Source organism: Canis lupus, chromosome 1, assembly GCF_048164855.1.
Source record: "Canis lupus baileyi chromosome 1, mCanLup2.hap1, whole genome shotgun sequence".
In the NCBI taxonomy this organism is placed as follows: Eukaryota; Metazoa; Chordata; class Mammalia; order Carnivora; family Canidae; genus Canis; species Canis lupus.
The window spans coordinates 100,024,479-100,046,251 of NC_132838.1; the positions used below are offsets into that span (position 1 = coordinate 100,024,479).

General features: G+C 37.7%; 1 protein-coding gene across 4 annotated transcripts in view; it reads right to left on the reverse strand.

Moving 5' to 3' along the window:
* Nucleotides 1-21,773, reverse strand: part of CENPP (centromere protein P) — a 218,299-nt gene that overhangs the window by 191,458 nt on the left and 5,068 nt on the right. For 2 of the 4 annotated variants that reach the window (XM_072842606.1, XM_072842608.1), the window contains exons 2-3: nt 11,482-11,663; nt 9,042-9,130 (exon numbers count right to left, since the gene is read on the reverse strand). In XM_072842606.1, coding sequence (XP_072698707.1) covers nt 9,042-9,130; nt 11,482-11,663 — 271 coding nt within the window. Of the gene's footprint in view, nt 1-9,041; nt 9,131-11,481; nt 11,664-16,099; nt 16,210-21,773 lie in introns of those variants that run through there. The other 2 variants (XM_072842610.1, XM_072842615.1) reach the window with 2 other exon arrangements.

The following is a 21,773-nucleotide window of genomic DNA, read 5'->3' on the forward strand; positions in this document are numbered from 1 at the left end:
TGACCAGGTTTCTCTTTTTTTTTTTTTTTTTTTGATAGTCACACACAGAGAGAGAGAGGGGGGCAGAGACACAGGCAGAGGGAGAAGCAGGCTCATGCACCGGGAGCCCGACGTGGGATTCGATCCCGGGTCTCCAGGATCGTGCCCTGGGCCAAAGGCAGGCGCCAAACTGCTGCGCCACCCAGGGATCCCTCTGTCCAGGTTTCTGAACACCATTTAGCAGTCCTTTCCCCACTGTATGTTTTTGACTATCAAATTAATTTACCACATAAGTGTGGGTTTACTTCTGGGTTCTCAATTCTATTAATCTTTTCATGTCAATACCATACTGTTTTGATTACTACAGCTTTGTAATACAACTTGAAATCAGGAAGCATCATGCTACCAGGTTTGTTCTTTCACAAGATTTCATTGGCTATTAGGGATCTTCTGTGGTTCCATACCCATTTTTAGAATTCTGTTTTCTATTTTTGCGAAAACTCCCACTGGAATTTTGACAGAGATCGGACTTGAATTCATAGATTCCTTTCAGTACCATGGACATTTAAAAAATATTAATTCTCCCAATCCATGAGCACAGACTATCTTCCCACTTATTTGTGTCTTCTTAATTTCTCTCATCAGTGTCTTAATAGTTTTCAGGTCTTTGATCTCCTTGGTTATGTGTATCTCTAGATGTTTCAATCTTTTTGATGCAATTGTTTTTTAATTTTTCTTCCTCATAGGTTATTATTAGTGTACAGAAACAGATTTTTGTATATTGATTTTGTATCTTATAATTTTACTGAATTCATTTATTAGTTCTAATAATTTCTTGCTGGATTTTTTAGAGATTTATATATAGAGAGAGTACCATGTCATCTTCAAATAGTGACAATTTTACTTCTTCCTTTCCAATGTGAATTCCTTTTACTCCTGTTTCTTCCCTAACTGCTCTGGCTAGGATTTCCAATACTATATTGAATAAAAGTGGCGTGGGTAAGCATTCCTGTCCTGTTTCTGACCTCAGAGGAAAAGCTTTCATCTCTTCACTACTGACTATGATGTGGGTTTTTAATATATGCCTTTATTATGTTGTGGTATGTTCCCTCTATACCTAATTTCCTGGGAGTTTACATAAAAAAGGGATGTTTGATTTTTGTAAAATGTCTTTTCTGTCTCTATTGAGATGATCATGTGATTTCTATTCTTCATTTTGTTCATGTGATATATCACATTGATTACTGCAATTATTAAATCATTTTTGCACCTTGGAATTAACCCCACTTAACCAAGATGTATGATCCTTTTAACATACTGTTGAATTCAGTTTGTTAATATTTTGTTGAGGGTTTCTGCATTTAGGTTCATTGCAGATATTGGCATGTAATTTTATTTTCTTGTGGGCCTTGTCTGATTTTGGTATCAGGGTAATGCAGGGCTCCTAAAATGAATTCATGAGCCTTCCCTCTTTTTTCTTTTATTAGAGAAAGTTTGATATTAATTTTTCTTTGAATATTTAGTAGAAATCACCAGTAAACCTTTCTGGTCTTGAACTTTTGTTTGTTGGAAGGTTTTCAATTCCTGATTTAATCTTACCAGTAATCAGTCTCTTCAGATTATTGCTTCTTAACTCAGTCTTGGGGGTTATAGGTTTCTGGGAATTGATCCATTTCTTTTAGATTGTTCAATTTGTTGGCATATCATTGTATTATTTTCATATTTTCCTTTCTATTTTTGTGGTTTCAGCTTTAACATCTCTTTCACTTCTGATGGAGTTCTCTTTTTACTTGGTGAGTCTAACCAAAGGTTTGCGTATTTTTGTTTATCTTTCAAAGAACTTGCTCTTAGTTTCATTTGTCCTTTCTACTGCCTTTTTAGACTCATTTATTTCTGCTTTAAGCTTTATTATTTCCTTCCAACTTGGGCTCCATTTGTTCTTATTTTCTAGGCCACTGAGGTATTAAGGTAGGTTGTCTAAAAATTTTTGTTCTTGAAGTATAAATTCATAGCTATGAACTTCCCTCTTAGAATTTCTTTAGCTGTATCCTATAACTTTGCTATGTTGTACTTTTATTTCCCCTTGTCTCAAGGTATTTTATTATTTCTCATTTACTTAGTTAACCTATAAATTTTTTCATAGCATGCTGTTTAATCTCCACACATTTGTGAAGTTTCCAGTTTTGTTCTTGCAACTGTGGTCAGAAAAGATACTTGCTAATCATCTTAAACTGTCGAGACTTGTTTTGTGACAGAACATTTAATCTATCCTGGAGAACGTTCCATGTGCACTTGAGAAGAATGTATTCTGTTGTTTGTGAATGGAATGTTCTGTATGTGTATGTTAAGTCCATCTGGTCTAACCTGTCATTTAAAGCCCAGGTTTCCCTACTGATTTTCTATCTAGATGATCTACCCATTGATGTAAGGGGGGTATTAAGGTCCGCTACTATTACTGTACTGCCGTCCATTTCTCACATTAGGTCTGTTAATATTTGCCATATATTTAGGTGCTCCTATTTTGGGTACACAAATATTTACAAATGTTTTATCCTCATGTTTATTAACCCCTTTGTTGTTATATAACACTCTTCTTTGTTTCTTATGAATCTTAAAGCTATTTTGTCTGATGTAAGTATAGCTATCCCAACTTTCTTTTGGTTTCCATATACATGAATATCTTTTTCCATCTATCCCTTTACTTTCAGTGTATGTTTGCCCTTAGGACTGAAGTGAGTCTCTTGTAGGCAATGTATAGATGGGTCTTGTTTTTTTTTAATTCATATAGCCACTCTACATTTTTTGATTAGAGAATTTAGTCACTCTACATTTAAAGTAATTAATAGGTAAGTACTTACCGTCATTTTGTTATTTTCTGGCTGTTTTACAGTTTCTCAGTTCCTTTCTTCTTCTCTTTCTCTCTTATCTTGTGGTTTGACTTTCTTTAGTGGCACACTTAGATCATTTTCCCATTATCTTTTGGATATCTACTACAGGTTAATGGTTTGTGGTTACTTACATATAACTTGTATTTATAAGTCTAAGTTGATAACAACTTAAGTTTGAACACATAATAAAGCTCTACATTTTTACTTATCCAAATAAGTTTACATCTTTTTATCATGAGTATCCCTTAACTAATTATGTATTTCCATCTTTTTTTTTTTTTAACTTTCACACTAGATATGTTAAGTGATTAACTCACTACTTTTACTATAGATTTGCCTTTACCAGGAGATTCATACTTTCATGTTTCCATGCACTAATAAGGACCCTTTCTTTTCAGCTTAATGAAGTAGTCCCTTTAACATTTCTTATTAAGGTCAGTGGTCAACTCTAGGTTTTGTCTATCAGGAAAACTTTTCTCTCTCCTTCAATCTGAATGACTTTGTAAGGGAAAGTATTCCTGATTGGGAATTTTTCTTTTTCAGAACTTTGAATAAACTGTGATACTCCCTCCTGGCCTGAAACATTTCCACTGAAAAATCTGCTAAAAGTCTAATGAGGGGGTTTCCTTGTTATTAACAAACTGCTTTTCTCTTGTTGCTTTAAGATGCCCTCCTTTTTTAACTTTTGACATTTTAATAATAATGTGCCTTGGTCTTTTTTAAGTTCATCTTCTTTGGAACTTTTTGGGATTCCTGGGTCTGGAGGTCTGTTTCTCTCTCAAAGTTAGAGAAGTTTCCGCTGATTATTTCTTCACATAAATTTTCTGCCCCTTTTTCTTTCTTCTGAGATTCCTATAATGCCAATGTCAGTTCACTTGATCTTGTCCCATAAGACCCTTAAGCTATCTTTCCTTTATTTCTTATTTCTTTTTGCTTCTCTGATTGGGTCTGTTCCTCTGCCCTGTATTCAAGTTCACTGATCCTTTCATCTATTTAATTTAGTCTGATGTTGAACCCCTCTACTGTATTTTTCAATGCAGTTATTATATTCAATTGTCATTTCTGTTTTGAATGCTTTTTTTCTCCCCTCTTTGAAGTTCTCACTGTGTTCACCCATTCTTCTCCCAAGTGCAGTGAGCATCATTCTGATTGTTACTTTAATCTCCTTTCTGTAAATTATTATCTCCATTTGATCAAGGTTTTTTCTAAAGTTTTATCTTTTTCTTAGTTTGGAATATAATTCCTTTGTTTCTTCATTTTTTTTTTTTTTAATCTGAGAAAGAGAGAAAGAATGAGCAGTGGGGAGGGGCAGAGGGAGACAGAAGCACACTCCCCACTGAGCAGGGAGCCCGACATGGGGCTCAATCCCAAGGCCCTGAGACCTAGACCTGAGCTGAAGGCAGATGCTTAATTGACTGAGCCACCCAGGTTCCCCTTTCCTTGACTTTCTACATTGGTTTCTATGCATCACATGAAACAACTGCTTCTCCCAGTCTTGTATGGTTGGCCTTACACAGAAAATGAAACTTATCGTTCAATATTGCCCTAGCTCTTGATTGTCTCTCAAATTTTTATCAGTATTCAAGGAGCCTATTTTATTTATTTATGATTTTTTTTTTTTGAGAGGGAGAGAGAGAGAGCTTGCAGTGGGCAACAGCAGAGGGAGAGGGACTAGTAGACTCAATGCTGAGCATGGAACCTAATGCAGGGCCCAATCCCAGAACTATGAGATCATGATCTGAGCTCAAATGAAGAGCTGGATGCTCAAACAACTGAGCCACGCAAGAATCTCTATTTTTAATAGTTCTGGTAGTTGAGGATGTGCCAAGACCAGATATTAATTAAAAATTTCTCAGGCAGCCTGGGTGGCTCAGCAGTATAGTGCCGCCTTCAGCCCACAGCCTGATCCTGGAGACCCAAGTCAAGTCCCACATCAGGCTTCCTGCATGGAGCCTGCTTTCTCCCTCTGCCTATGTCTCGCGCCTCTCTCTCTCTCTCTCTCTCTCTCTCTCTCTGTGTGTGTGTGTGTGTGTATGTGTCTCTCATGAATAAATAAAATCTTAAAAAAAAAATTCTCTACTTTGGAATCATTCTGTTTTACTGGGTTTCAGGAAGAGTAGTTATAAAAACATTCTTAGCCATTTTCCCTACAAACTGACATTGAACTAATTTATTATACTGCATGGAATTTAAACACTGACACATGTTAATTCTGATGTTCTCACACCAGACAGTATATCCAGAGAATGGAATTGTATATTCCAGTGACCTCTGATAATAACAGCTGCGACAAGATGGATAATCATTCAAGCTCCCTTGATGTATTTCCCTATAAACTAAGGGGTTTGGGGTTAATAGTCTATAAGGTCACTTATGGTTCTCACATTGTATTACTGTGATTTTATTTAAACAATATTTTCTAAGCAGGATAATTAAAAACTAACCTAAATGATAAAATTTTCTAGTGGTTAAACATCTCCCTCTAGTGGAAATTCTGTTTTAAAAAAATGTTTAGGATCACAGAAGATTGTATCTTCACTTTTTTCCCTATTAGTCTCAACTATAAAAATCTGCCCAATGTGTAAAACGGTAAAACCATTTTAGAAGGCATTTTGGTAATACCAGGATTTACATGTACATCTCCTATGACCTAGAAACTCTACTACTCTAAAGGCATATTTACACAAGTAAGCCTAGAATATGTGAGGATTTGCCTTTACGTACTAAGTTTTTAAAAATTCTCATCAGCTCATTACATTTGAATTCCAAGCGACAAAGAAATATAGATAGTCCCTTGATTCCTACTTCTCCAGAAAAGCCCAGGAGTCCCACATGTGACTTAATCCTAAAACCTTCCTTACTCGAGAGTTGTTTATTTGTAACATCTTTTTCTTTTTCTTTTTCTTTTTTTTTTTTTTTTTTTAAGATTTCATTTATTTATTCATGCGGGACACAGGGGGAGAGAGAGAGAGGCAGAGACACAAGGCAGAGGGAGAAGGAGGCTCCATGCAGGGAGCCTGATGTGGGACTCGATCCCAGGTCTCCAGGATCAGGCCCTGGGCTGAAAGTGGCACTAAACCACTGAGCCACCCGGGCTGCCCTATTTGCAACATCTTACTTAGCAATCTGTTTCTCAAGAAAAATCATAAAATTGGAAAGAGAGACACCAAGTATTTTTAACATATAGCCAGGGAAAGTCTGCAGCAAATTCAGTAAAACTGAGCAGTTCAAAGATTCCTATTATTTTGAAATGTGAATAACAACTTACCAGTATTTTAGAGATTTACCAGTTCCTGTACTCTTTGTCTATCAAAGAATATCAACTGTTCCTCTTGTAGATTTTTTTTTCCCTGCATACCCCAAAGCACATTGGACAGAAACTACTGATAGTTCCCAATACTTATACTTCTTTCTTGCACCAATTTTTCACTGTTCTCAAGGCCATGTATAATGCAACCTGAATTTTCAGGCTCCCTTGATACATTATTGGCCAATAGAATGCAGGTGAAATGATGGATGTTGCAACTTCTAGAAAGTATCCTTCAACAGAAAAGATAAGCCCTTGTTTGCCCTACCCCCTCCCCAACACCTGAAGTGATCATCACACCATGATTTGGAAGCCACATGGGTAATGGCAGAGCCTGAAACTCATAAAGTCACCATACCAGGTCTTGAAAACTTAGCTTATAATTTTGTGTAAGCAACAGAGAAACCTCTAGTACTTCTAATACTTTGATCTACCTTTAAGTTTTCTGTTGTATGCAACTCAACTAATTCTTATTTAGCATGTGAAATGGTAGTATACCTTTAAGCCATTACTAAATTGTCACAAAATTTTCAATCATGCTTTGGTGGTAGGAGATCATAATATTAAGCTCAATATACTATTAATAACGACATTAGGTATGGAGTGGTGCCACCATTGCCCGGTAGAAGGCAGGGAACATGGTCACTGCAGCAAAGCCCACAAGGCTCCCGTCTTGTGTGTATTGCTTCACGTAGCCACACAGGACCGGCAAGCCAGATCACTATAGAAGTTGCCCAGTGCCAATTCATGATGAGAATGCCAATGCAGCACATCGTAGTACAAAATATATCCCCAAATTGTGATGTCATCCTTGAGCTGACTCATAATGGGACCAAACTACCACGGATATTTTCCTTCAGAGGCTTAAGGTAAGCAAAATATGCAACTTAAACAAAATGAAGTTTAAAAACTGCAGTCTATTTTATCTCTTAGACCATAGCCTCACTAATGAACAGGCTAGTCAATCTTTGGGGATAATCCATTCTGGAATGTATAGCTCTACTGAGCAGCTGGTTCACCTCAATTTCAGAGGACTAACCTCTTTTCAGCTGGACTTATGGACAAGCTTCCCAAGGATGAGCCTAGTTTTGCTAACAGTCTAGCTACTCTCCAGATAACCCATGGAACAACTGTAAAAGATAAACACCAATAGCAAATATAGTCCACAGGACCCCAAGGCTACTAGGATGCTCCTGAGAAGTCTCCCGGGCAATGTCTACACTGTCAGTACAGATTTCTCAGACATGGAGATGGACCTTGGGCCTATGATTCCACCAACCTGACATGGACTGTAGGCCCAAGTCATTAATGGAGGCTAGAATGCAGGGGAGTATGTGGTATATCACCATTCTGACTTTAAGATCTCATTAGCACCACAGAGAAAAAATTCAGCTGGTATAACTACGCAACCCTTTGCAATGGGACAACATCCAGGAGTTCCTGGGGAACCCAAAAGAGAAGCATGGGGGTCCTGGCACAGACTCTATCCCAAATGAGATCAATCCATTTGCATCCACATTCTATTTCAGTCTTTGACAGATGATCTTTGAGGTAATGCAGAATAGTAATTTCACCTTGGTGACCCGACATAGTCCTAAGGCCTGGTGACAACCTGGAAATGTTTACCTCCCATGCCCTGTGTCATATCCTGCTCAACCAGCTTTGGCAATGGTACACTATGAATGTTCTTAGTCACTTCAGCAGTGTTAAAGGGAGAACACTGCTGAGGTGGGAGCAAGTTGGGAGCTCCGTCATCAGATGAGGGGCCTAGACATCCCTCAGCCCCTTCTCAGTCTGCCAGGGCCAGAGGTGGCAACCAGGGATAGGGACAGCCCAGATAACTGAAAGTAAGCACTCTTGGCCAGTTGAGGGGGCTGACACCTTAAAATTTAGGGCTGTTTTTGTGGCTGAGGACAAGGATCAGGAATTCTAGCACATGACTATGAATGTAAGCAAGCATCTTGTCTGTAGGACTTGGGTTATGCCAACTGGTCTACATCTGCTTTGGTTATCCAGTAAGTTGAGGCCAAGAGAGCCTGCCTGTCTGTCCCTGTGTGTCTTTTACACATACTCCAAGTAGGCCTAGTTTACAAAACCAACTGGTTGAACTGTTTTCTGCTATCAAAGTTTGTGCCTGGGCCAAGTCAATTCTTGAAATCATGTCTGGATCTCACAATTCTTAGAGCCATATTTTGAAGGTTTCTGACCCTGTTCTGCCCAACTCTGGACATACGCTGCACATTATCATTCTGTCTGCTTTCTGATTTTATGCAAAGTCTTAGCCAGTACAGATGTTCTCAGACAAGTATCTTGTTCCTGTGTTGTGTCTTAGCAGTCCTGTATAACTTAGAATAACCACAAACTAATTTGGAATCTAAGCCACAGCCCCAAAGAGTCTTCAGGTGATTGTGGTTCCAAATGAGAGGCTCTGAACAGGAACTCCCAACTCAGCTGCTCCCAAACACCTGCTCCACAGAAAAATGAGTGAGATAAACATTTTGTTGTTTTAAGCTATTAAATTTTGGGGAAATTTGCTAAGCACCAGCAGATAACTAATAAATAATAGATAGCTGGCATAAACCACGGAGGGCATCCAGGACTATTGCCATGACATCGGGACTTGCTCTGAGAGAGTAGGAGAAACTTGCTATCTGCCTTCCAATAAAACACATAGAACATCAACAAGACTCTTTCATATGCAATTGCCAGAGCAGTTATACTGTTAAAATGGTATCACTTTGCACAAGTGTACAAGAAGGTCCTGAACCATGAACTTCTCCTCAGCTCAGCCACTGCTTAAGGCTGGGGTGTGGGAACTGCCTAATCACAGCAGCAGAACCTCTGTTACCACAATATACTCCATTTACCTGGATTTCCAGAATCTCAAATTCAAGTTGAAATGTAATCATGTGGCAATTTCCTGATAATCTGTGTTTCTGCAGAACTTTCTTTATACCTATTGATCAGAAAAAAAAAAATTTATTTGCAAGTAAGTTTCCTTCAAATATCTATTATTTAATTTTGTGTGAAAATGTATAATACATACGGGTATATGTATGAGAGTGCATATTAGTATTTACATTGCAAATACCTGGAAAACATGTACCAAACTGATTTACTTCTGCAAAGTTAACTTGTTACTTTTAATCTAACTTCTCAATTATACTAAAGATTTTTTTAAGATTTTTTATTTATTAATTCATAAGAGACACAGAGAGAGAGAGAGAGAGAGAGAGAGAGAGGCAGAGACACAGGCAGAGGGAGAAGCAGGCTCCATGCAGGGAGCCCGACGTGGGACTCGATCCCAGGTCTCCAGGATCAGGCCCTGGACTGAAGGCGGCACTAAACCGCTGAGCCAACTGGGCTGCCCTATACTAAAGATTATAGTAAAACATGCTAGTATAGGGGTATCTCGGTGGCTCAGTCAGTTGAGTTTCCAACTCCTGATTTCAGCTCAGGTCATGATCTTAGGGTCGGGAGATCAAGCCCCACGTCTGAGCATGGAGCCTGCTTAAGATTCTCTCTCCCCTCTCCAAAAAAAAAAAAAAAAAAAAGATTCTCTCTCTTCCTTTGCCCCTCTCCCCACTTGAGCTCTCAAAGGAAGGAAGCAAGCAAGCTACTATAATCCTACACAAGTTTGAATCATAACTGTTGGATTGGGTTTTTTCCAACACTCTCTGATTCTACTTAAAAACACTAAATGGAATCCACCTATTTATCTTTTACCTTTCAAAATTTATACTTCAATGCGTAAGATGCCCTATTCCTGAGCATACAACTCCATACTTTTTGAGATGTTTCCTATGTAACCACGACCGAGATAAAAGATACAGAAATTTAAAAATACACCATAAAATTGCCTCATCCCCTTGGCCAGGTTATATACTACCCACCCCCCAAGAGATAACCACTAGTCTGACTTTAAATCATCTAATTTTGCTAACAAAGGCATTCTTAGAAGAGCACAACTCTGCAAGGATAAAGAAGAAAAAGGAGAGTAAGTTAAGTTCGGAAGCTGAAAATCAAATGGAGGAGCTAGATATCACACAGAAAAGAACTAAGCTAGCAGACTTATGAAAATTAAAACCTAAGTTAGCAATGGGGGAAGCTCAGTATTAAGTACATTCAAAAGCATTCTGAACAGGCAGCACGAAGTACCTCTGCAGATGAGGGTCAACTCAGGAAGACTCAAAGTGGGAAAACTAAGATTTCTACACTAATAAACTTATACCTGGCCTAACCTCACTCTCCCATCCTCTCTGTATTCCATCTCTTCCTTTCAAGTATCTCAAGTGCCTAAATTCTGTCACCCATTTCTGTATATATTTCAGACTTCCACTGAGATGAGCTACCCAAGACCCTTGGAGGATCAACTCATGATCCCTGTCATGGGGGTTATATCAGTGGAAAAATCAGGAAGCAATTCCAAAAGTGACTCCTTTATTTTTTTCTCTTAACATTTTATTTATTAGAAAGAGAGAGAGTACAAGCCAGGGTAGGAGGACGGAGGCTGAGGGAGATGGAGAAGCAGACTTCTCGCTGGGCAGGGAGCCTGATATGGGGCTCAATCCCAGGACCCCAGGATCATAACCTGAGGTCGGAAGCAGATGCTTAAACAACTGAGTCACCCAGGCCCCCCGAAAAGTGATACCTTCTTTAAAAGATGATACTCTTGTCCAAAGCTCCCAAATTCCAATGCACAGCTGAATTAGCTTCCCTTTATGAGTTAGTGCATCACAGATCCTTGGCAATAAAACTTAGTCAATGAGACTAAGAGCACAATAGATGAGGCAGCTCTCATTATCAGTGGTGAACTCCTAAGATTTACAAATTAATGGTGCTGTTCTTCTTTCAATTTCCAGTAATTATTTCTATTACTTGACTATTAAGACACAATGACAAAGCCTGTGTCTTTCTTAGTATCTTCCTCAGACAGCTTTAGAACAGTATAATGCACACCATAATGTTAAAAAGATACTTGACAAAACAAGTTTACCACAACCACACAAATAGTTACCTTAAAGAATTTTATTTTTTAAGATATATTCATTTTTAAGAGAGAGAACCCATGGGGGAGAGGGGGAGAGAGAATCCCAAGCAGACTCCCCACAGAGCACAGGGCCCAACACAGGGAATAATCCCACTACCCTGAGATCATAACCACCTGGGGCAAAATAAAGAGTCGGACACTGACTGAGCCCCCCAGGTAACCTTACCTTGCAGAATTCTGATTTAATGTCATGACAACCAGTTTCCTATGCATAAGGTAAGCTTTAATATCACTTCTAAATTAAAATTAATGCTTACTCTTTTCTGTCTTCTCAGTGCTTGTTAAGTCCTCTGTCTTCATAGAGTAATTTCTTATATTGATACCAGTAAGTGTGCTTAGAAAAAGAAGTTCTGATTCTAAATGTTCAAGATGACTTTGCAGATCTTTCGAAGAGGCCCATCCTTCAGAATCTGATGGATATATTTCTCGAAGTGATTTTCTAAAAAGCAAATAGAGTAAATAATTACTCCAATGAAGAAACCACTAACAAATACTTTACCTAATAACTACAAATTTCTTAAACCATTTCCATTTTCTTACTCTCTTCCCACAAAAACTATCTCATTTTTCTCAAAACCAAAGTAGCTATTAACAGTGTAATCTTTAATCTCAAATTAACACAAAGCTAACTTAATTATATCACTATATTTCTACCTATTACAAACAACTGTAAAATAAAGTATATCAAGAGTACTCTGGGGCAGCCTCGGTGGCACTGGGGGCAGCAGTTTAGCACCTGCCTTCAGCCCAGGGCATGATCCTGGAGTCCCAGGATCGAGTCCCACGTCGGACTCCCTGCATTGAGCCTGCTTCTCCCTCTGCCTGTGTCTCTGCTTCTCTCTCTCTCTCTGTGTCTCTCATGAATAAATAAAATCTTTAAAAAAATAAAAATAAAAATAAAAATAAAAATAAAAATTACTTTAAGAGATGCCTGGGTGGCTCAGTTAAGCATCCGCCTCTTGATTTTCACTCAGGTCAAGATCTCAGGGTCAGGTGATTGAGCCCCACATCAGGCTCCTTGCTAATAAGCAAGGAGTCTGCTTAGGATTCTCTCTCTCCTTCTTCCTCTGCCCCTCCCTACACTTGCATGTGTGCTCTCTAAATAAATAAAATCCTTTTAAAAAAATTACTTCAAGCTGAGAAAATAAATGAAACCAAGAAGCAGTCTTCATGTACAAATGATAAATTCCTGCCAAGTAAATACCAAGTATCACAGAAAACTATAAATGAAAAAAACTTCAAGGTATTTCTGACAGAGCAAACTGATAAAAGAATTAAAGTATCACATTGAAAGATAGATACATAGAATCCATAAAAAAGAATATGGCTGAGAAAGGAAAGAATGGGGAGTTATTGTTTAAATACAGAGTTTCACTTTGGGATGATGAAAAAGTTCTAGAGATGGACAGTGGTGTTGGATGCATGACAATGTGAAAGAACTTATTAGTGCAACTGAATTGCATACTTTAAAAAGGCTAGAACAATAAGTTTTATGTTATATATATTTTACCATACACCAAAAATAGACAAACTGCATATTCTCATAGCAGTGATTTACTCTGAGCAAAATATCATTACTGCACTTCAATTAATGTCATGAGTTTCAATGATTTGGAGTTACATGCATTATTGGCTTTGTAGTTTTATCATTTTTTTAAAGATTTACTTTATTTATTCATGAGAGACACAGAGAGACAGGAGAGAGAGGCAGAAGGAGAAGCAGGCTCCTCGCAGGGAGCCCGATGTGGGACTCGATCCCAGATCCTGGGATCATGCCCTGAGCTCAAGGCAGACGCTCAACCGCTGAGCCACCCAGGCATCCCAGTTTTATCATTTGTTAATTTCAACTTAGCATAATTTTTCTTGGTCAAAATTAAGAGTTCCACAAGGAAATTTTCTCTGTTAAAAGAGATCTACAAAAGACCTGATTTTAAAAATCAATGATCTAGGATTCTGGGAAGCTGGTGGAGAAGGGAGCACCAGGAATCCGCTACCTCACCTAAACAATAATTACACTGACAAAATCTGTATGATCAAATTTGTAAACCTGTGGAGTCTGCTGAAGGCCTACAACTTCTAGGGGAAGGCTTGAAGTTAACTGCAGTGACTTTTGGGCAATTTCAGCTCTTAGCACAGTAGTAGCTATGTATCCCTCACTCCAACAACAGGCGCAAAGCTGTGTACATGTTCCTGAAGCAGGGTGCACATGCTTTAGAAAAGCAAGAGGCAAAAACAGACTCTGTCCACCAAATACTGGGTATCTGTGCTGATTGCCGCTTCTGACCAGAAAGGTACAAAGAGATAGCCTTGATGCTGCTGCTTTTCCCTTTGTTACTCCACTCCATCTAAGGTGAGATCCAGGAGAGTTAAAGAACCACTGCTGTTTTCTCCCCCCCTTATTGTTGGCTTTTCCCCATTTAAGTCACACATTAAAGATTAAGACATTCAAAATTGACTAATATATAAGGAAAACTTGAAAGTGACTACACATGCCCAAGGAAAGGCTCAGAAAAGACCTAAGAAGACAATTAAGTTTGCACCTCAGGCTTATCTTCAGCACACAGCCTAAAAATTAACAAAGCTAAACAAGCAAGCAAACAAAAACCACTAAAACAGCAAGCCATAGGGATGGGGTGGGAAATCAGATTTCCAAAGTCACCACCTTATTAGATTAAAATGTCCAGTGCTCAACAACAACAAAATTACAAGGCATCCAAAGAAACAAAGTATGACCTTCAAAAAAAAAACTTTAACAAGATTTGTCCCTGAGAAAGACTTAATGGCAGATATATTATACAACGACTTTAAGACAACAGTCCTGAAAATACTCAAAGATAGAGGATATGAAGAAAATTAAGAAAATGATGTGTGAACCAAATGGAAAGTTCAATAAAGAGATTTTTAAAATCCTAAAAAGAAACCAAAAAGGAATTCTGGAGCCGAAAGGCACAATAACTAAAATGAAAAATTCACTAGAGTGATTCAAAGGCACATGTAAGCAGGCAGAGGAATCAGTGATTCTGAAGATAAGACAACAGACATTATTGAGGCTGAGGTCCAGAAAGAAAAAAGACTGAAGAGAGGAACAAAGTATAAAGGATTGGGGATCCCTGGGTGGTGCAGCGGTTTATAGCCTGCCTTTGGCCCAGGGCGCGATCCTGGAGACCCGGGATCGAGTCCCACGTCGGGCTCCCGGTGCATGGAGCCTGCTTCTCCCTCTGCCTGTGTCTCTGCCTCTCTCTCTCTCTCTCTCTGTGTGACTATCATAAATAAATAAAAATTTAAAAAAAATAAATAAATAAAGGATTGTATGGGACACCAACAAAAGAACCAACATACGCAACATAGGAGTCCCCAGAAGACAGAAAGAGTTAGACCAACAGAAGAAATAATGATTGAAAACTTCCCAAATTTTATGAATGACATTAATATGAAAATACAAGACATTCAACAAACTCCAGAATGAACTCAAAGAGACTCACACCAGATGTAGTCAAATTTTCAAAAGCCACGCATAAAGACAAACCTTGAAAGCATCAAGAAAAAAGCAAACCATCACATACAATGGTTCCTCAATAACATAGGAGACCTCCTCTCAGAAATTTTGGATCAGGGGTTCCTAGGGGGCTCAAGTCAGTGAAGCATCTGCCTTTGGCTCAGGTCATGATCTTAGGTCTTGGGATCAAGTCCTGCATCAGGTTCTCTGCTCAGCAGGGAGTCTGCCTCTTCCTCTCATTCTCCCTCTGCTTGTGCTCTCTCCCCCTCAAATAAATAAAATATTAAATTAAAAAAAAAGAAATTTTGGATGACAGAAGACAGTGGGCCTATATAATCAAAGTGCAAAAAACAAACAAAAAACTGTGAAGCAACAATCGTATGTATACCTCATCCAACTGTGCTTTGCTTTGTTGTGCTTCCCAAATATTACATTTTTTTACTAAAGATTTGTGGCAACCCCGTGTTGAACAAGTTTAATGGTCCCATCTTTTCCAACAGTATTTGCACATTTTGTGTCTCTGTATCACATTTTGGTAATTATCACAGTATCTCAAACTTTTTCACTACTATTGCATTTGTTATGGTGACCAAGGAAGTAGTAAACAAACATTTCTTGCCTGGCTATCATATCATTAATACTCAGTACATAGAAACACCCACCCAGTTCCTTGTCCTTCCTCTGAAAGAGGCATATTCACATACTTTAAAAGTTGCTGCCTGAAAGTCTGGTTCAAATCAGCCTGAATCTGGCAGCTGACTGTCCCCACTTTCAGACACTGACAAATCTTGTCATACCTTGAGTTCTTGATAATCACTAAGAATAGAATAGACTGCTAAGACAATCACAAAGGTTTGAGAGACAACCAAGACCAAGAGCAGGACTGAAAAAAAAGCTCATCTATTACATGAAACCACACCTACAAAAACTGCAAAAATATGGCTCTTTTATCTAGGGCAAAGAAACCAGCAGTCATAGAAAATGAAACAGAAAAATATGTTCAAAATGAAAAAATAAGACAAAATCTCAGAAACAGATCTAAATGAAACGGAGATTGGTCAAACAGTGAGAATTTCAACAAGAGGGAGAAAGCATAAGATACTAAATAGAAGTTGCAGAGCAGCTTGACTACAATAAATGTACTACATTATTCAACAGAGAAGTTTAACATCAGACTAGATAAAGAAGTATCAGTAAACTTGAAGACAGAGCTGTGGATATCATCCAAATAGAGCAGCAAAAAAGTAAAAAGAATAAAACAAAAAGAAGGTAGCTTAGTGGGGTTATGCACAAAAAACAAACGAACATTTGAGTTTAGGGGTCCTAGAAGAAGGAGAGAGAAAGAGGCAGAAAATTTATTTGAAGAACTGAAAATTTACCTTTCTTTTCTCTGGAGAAAGAAAGAGGGATCCAGATCTAGTAAGCCTAAGTAAACCAAATTAGATGAACCCAAAAACCCATACCAAGACATTTTACAAAGTATCAGATGTTAAAGGACAGAATCTTCAAAGCAGCAAAAGAAAGAAAACTTGTTTCGTACTAGGGAACCCCATAAGACTATAAGCAGACTTCAGCAAAAACATTGTAGGCTAGAAGAAAGTGGTATGATATATACAAAATAATGAGAGTGAAAAAATACCAATTAACAATACTCATTCTGGCCAAGTTGTCTTTCAGAACTAAAAGAGAGCTTTTTTTAGACAAGTTAAAGGAATTCACCACCAGACTGGCCTTACAAGAAATGTTAAAGGGAATTCCTTTAAGATTTTTAAATCTTAAAAATAATAAAATAAATATCAAAAACATGAAATGTGCGATAGAAGAGTAAAAACAGAGCTTTACAATGCATTTGAAGTTATCAAATTAAAATATTCAAATTAACATATAGCCATAAATACAAAATATACAGAACATTCCACCTAGTTCCTTCTTTTTTTTTTTTAGGATTTTATTTATTTATTCATGAGAGACACAGAGAGAGAGAGAGAGAGAGAGAGAGAGAGGGGCAGGGACACAGGCAGAGGGAGAAGCAGGCTCCATGCAAGGAGCCCGACATGGGACTTGATCCCAAGTCTCCAGGATCACAGCCTGGGCTGAAGGCGGTGCTAAACCGCTGAGTCACCCAGGCTGCCCTCCACCTAGTTCTTTTCAAGCAGAAATGGAACATTCTCCAAGAGAGGTCATATGTTAAACATAAAACATGACTTAACTAATTTAAGACTGAGATCATATCAACCAACTTTTTCAAACACAATGCTTGAACCTAGAAATCACAAGCAGAACACTGGACAATTCACAAATACATGGGGATTAAACAATATACTACACTGAGCAACCAATGGGTCAAAGAAAAAAAATCAAAAGTGAAGTCCAAAAAACCTTGAGAGAAATGAAAATACAGCATAAAAAAACTCATGGGCTGCAGCAAAAACAGTCCTAAGAGGAAAGTTCATAGCAGTAAACACCTACCTTAATTAAGAAACAAGAATCTCAAATAAACAACCTGATTTTATACCTCAAGAAACTAGACAAAGTAGATGAATGAAGCCCAAAGTTAGAAGGAATGATATAACAAAGATCCAGGCTGCTGGCCAGAGAGGTGGAGGGGGAGGCAGAATGGAATGGTGACAAACAGACTCAAAAAAAAAAAAAAAAAAAAAAAAAAAAAAAAAAAAAAAGGTTGAAAGCTTGATTTTTGAAAAAATACATAAAAAATTATCTAGAATTACTAAGAGAGAATTCAAATAAAATCATAAATTAAAGGAGATGTTACAACTGACACTACAGAAATACCAAAGATAGTAACACTATAAAAAAATAATACACCAACATATTGGCCAACCCAGAAGAAAATTCCCCGGAACATACAACTCCCAAGACCAAATCATAGAGAACAGAAAATGCACATAGAGGTGTCTGGGTGGCTCAGTTAAGTGTCTGCCTTCAATTTGGGTTGTGATCTGAGGGTCCTGGTATCAAGCCCTAAGTCAAGGTCCAGGGAGTCTGCTTCTCCCTCTCCCTCTCCCCCTGCCTCTGCCTCGCACCCCTGCTCATGCTCACTCTCTTGCTCACTAGAGTTCTCTCTCTCTCAAATAAGTAAATAAAATCTTTAAAGAAAAAAAACAAAAAAAAAAGTAAATAGACCAATTAACAGAACATTTAGTTAGTAATCAAACTCTACCTACAAAGTAAGGTCTAAAACTCGACAGCTTCACTGGGGAATTCAACCAATAATTTTTAAGAAAATTAACACTGACCCTTCCCAAACTCTTTCAAATAACAGAAGAGGAACAAACGCTTACAAACTCATCTTACGAGGATAGGATTACCCTCATATCAAAACCAGACATGAAAACTGTAAGAAAATTACAAGCCAGTATCCCTGATGAGCACAGACGCAAAAATGCCCAACAAAATATTAGCAAACTGAGTTCAACGTTAAAAGGATCACACACCATGATCAAATGAAATTTATTTATTAAAAAATTTATTTATTCATGAGAGACACAAAGAGAGAGGCAGCGACATAGGCAGAGAGAGAAGCAGGCTCCCTGTAGGGAGTCCAATGTAGGACTCGATTCCAGGACCCCAGGATTATGCCCTGAGCCAAAGGCAGATGCTCGACAGCTGAGCCACCCAGGTGTCCCTGATCAAGTGGAATTTAGTCCAGGAATGCAAAGATGGTTCAACATTCACAACAAACAAGCTGATATATAACAAACTTAAGGATAATAATCATACGATCATCTCAATTGATGCTGAAAAAGCATTATGACAAAATTCAACATCCATTTATGGTAAAACCTCTCAATAGTAGGCACAGAGGGAGTATACTTTAACTTAATAAAGGCCATATATGACAAAGCAACAGTTAACATCACACTCAAAAAGCTGAAAACTTTTCTTCCAAGATCAAGGCGAGGATGCCCATTCTTGCCACTTTTGTTCAACATAGAAGTTGAAGTCAGTAGAAGTAGTAGTCAGTAGAAGTCAGAGCAATCAGGAAAGAAAAATAAAAGAAATCCAACTGGAAAAGTAAAACTGTCACTATTTGAAGATAACATGATATTCTATACAGAAAACCCGAAAGAATCTCCAAAAAAAAAAGTTAGAATAAACACATTCAGTAAAGTTATTAAAAGCAATACACAGAAGTCTGTTGTGTTTCTATATACTAATAACCATCAGAAAGAGAAATTCAGAAAACAATCCCATTTACAATTGCATCAAGAATAACAACATACCTAGGAATAAATTTAACCAAAGAAGTGAAAATCTGTACCCTGAAAACTGTAAGACATTGATGAAAGAAACTGAAGGCACAAATAAATGTAAAGATATCCATATTAATGGACTGGAATAAGTAATATCACTAAAATGTCTATACTACCCAAAGCAATCTACAAGTTCAATGTAATCCCCATCAAAATGCCAATGGAATTTTTCAAAAGACATAGAAAAGACAATTCTAACGTGTTTATAGAAGTACAAAGAATCCAAATAGCTCAAACTATTTTGACAAAGTAAAATGCCAGGGGATCCCTGGGTGGCTCAGCGGTTTAGCGCCTGCCTTTGGCCCAGGGCATGATCCTGGAGTCCTGGGATCAAGTCCCACATCAGGCTCCCTGCATGAAGCCTGCTTCTCCCTCTGCCTGTGTGTCTCTGCCTCTCTCTCTCTCTGTCTCTCTCATGAATGAATAAATAAAATCTTAAAAAAAAAAAAAAAAAGCAATGCTAGAGGCATCACACTTCCTGATCTCACGCTATATTACAAAGCTATAGTCAAAATAACGTGATACTAAAAAATGTGTTTATATATATGTACATATATATAATATATACATATATACACATATATTATTGGCATAAAAACAGACACAAAGATCAACGGAACAGAATAAAGAATCCAGAAATAAATGCATTCATATAGAGTCAATTAATTTACAACAAAGGAGCCAAGAATACACAACAGGAAAAGAATGGTTTCTTCAACAAAAGTAGGAAAACTGGGTAGCCAATACAAAAGAATGAAACTGGACCACTATCTTACACTACATACAAAAATTAACTCAAAATGCACTAAAGACTTGAACATAAGACCAGAAACTATGAAACTCCTAAAAGAAAGTAATGGCAGTAAACTCTCTGTATCTGTCTTGGCACGGACTTTTTGGATTACATATCAAAAGAAAATACAACAAAAGCAGAAATCAACATGTGGGACTACATCAACTGAACAATTCCTCTACAGCAAAGGAAATCAGTAAAATAAAGGCTAACTATGGAATGGGAGAAAATATTTGCAAGTCATGTTATCTGCCAAGGAGTTAATATCCAAAAAATATAAAGAATTCACATAACTCAGTAGTAAAAGAAAAAAAATCTGATTAAAAAATGGACAGATGGGGGATCCCTGGGTGGCGCAGGGGTTTGGCGCCTGCCTTTGGCCCTGGGCGCGATCCTGGAGACCCGGGATCGAATCCCACATCGGGCTTCCGGTGCATGGAGCCTGCTTCTCCCTCTGCCTGTGTCTCTGCCTCTCTCTCTGTGAATATCATAAATAAATAAACATTAAAAAAAAAATGGACAGATGGGATGCCTGGGTGGCTCAGTTAAGTGTCTGCCTCTTGATTTTGGTCCAGGTTATGATTTCAGGGTGAAGAGATTGACGTGGCGTCCAGTTCCACACTGCTTAAGAGTCTCTCTTCTCCATCTCCTCCTGCCCCTCCCTACACTCCCCCCTCACACATGCACTATACATTCTCTCCCTCTCTAAAAAATAAGAGGGGGTGCGGTCGGGGCAGAGAATCTGAATAGGTATTTTTCCAAAGAAGATATACATCTGGCAAAGAGGTACATACAAAAGGTTTTCAACATCACTAATCATGACAAAAATGCAAATCAAAACCACAATGAGGTATATCTCCTCACACTTGTCAAAATGGATTATCATAAACACAAGAAATAAAGAGTTAGTGAGAATGTGGACACAAGCGAATCTTTTTGCATTGTTGATAGTAATATAAAGTGGTGTCACCAATATAGAAAACAGTATGAAGTTTCCTCAAAAAATTAAAAATAGAACTAACCATGTGAGACAGCAATTCCACTTCTGGGTACTTACCTGAATGAAACTAAAACACTAACTCAGTAAGATAATATGCATCCTCATGTTCACTGCAGAAGTATTGAGAACTTAACTGTCAGCAGATAAATGAACAAAGATGTAGTGGATATCATAAAACTGAAATATTCAGCCACATAAGCAAATCTTTCCATTTGTGACTACATGGATGGACCCTGAGGGCATTATGTTAAATGAATTAAGTCATATCAAGATAGACAAACATATGATCCCACTGATATGTGGAATCTTAAAAATCCCGAACTCATAGAAATAGAGTAGACTGATGGTTGCCAGGGGCAAGGATGAGGGGTTTGGGAAAATGGGTGAAGGTGGTCAAAGGGTACAAATTTCCATTTATAAAATTTTAAAAGCCTGGGGATGTACTGTACAGCATAATGACTATACTTAATAGTGTACTGATATCTGAAGGCTGATAAAATAGTAAATCTTAAAATTTCATATAAAAAAAAACTTGTAACTATGTGTGTATGGACATTAACCAGACTTAGTGTCATATCATTTTGCAATTTGTACAAATATCAAATCATTATATTGTACACCTGAAACTAAGATAATCTTATATGTCAACTATACCTCAATAAAAACTAAAATAATAATTGGAGACTTCAATACCCCACTTACAATAATGTACAGAACAACTACAGAGAGTTAAGGAGAGTAGTGAAATAACACAATAAGCCAATTAGACCTAATAGATGTATACAGAACATTCTACACAACAGACAAATCTAACAGACAAATAAATTCTTCTCAAGTGCATGTGGGACATTTTCCAGGACTGGGTAGCAAAATAAATCTCTACGTATTTTAAAATATAGTTATCATACAAAGTATCTTCTCCAACCACAATGGTATAAGGATAGATTATCAATAACAGAAGGGAAACTGAAAAATTCACAAAATTG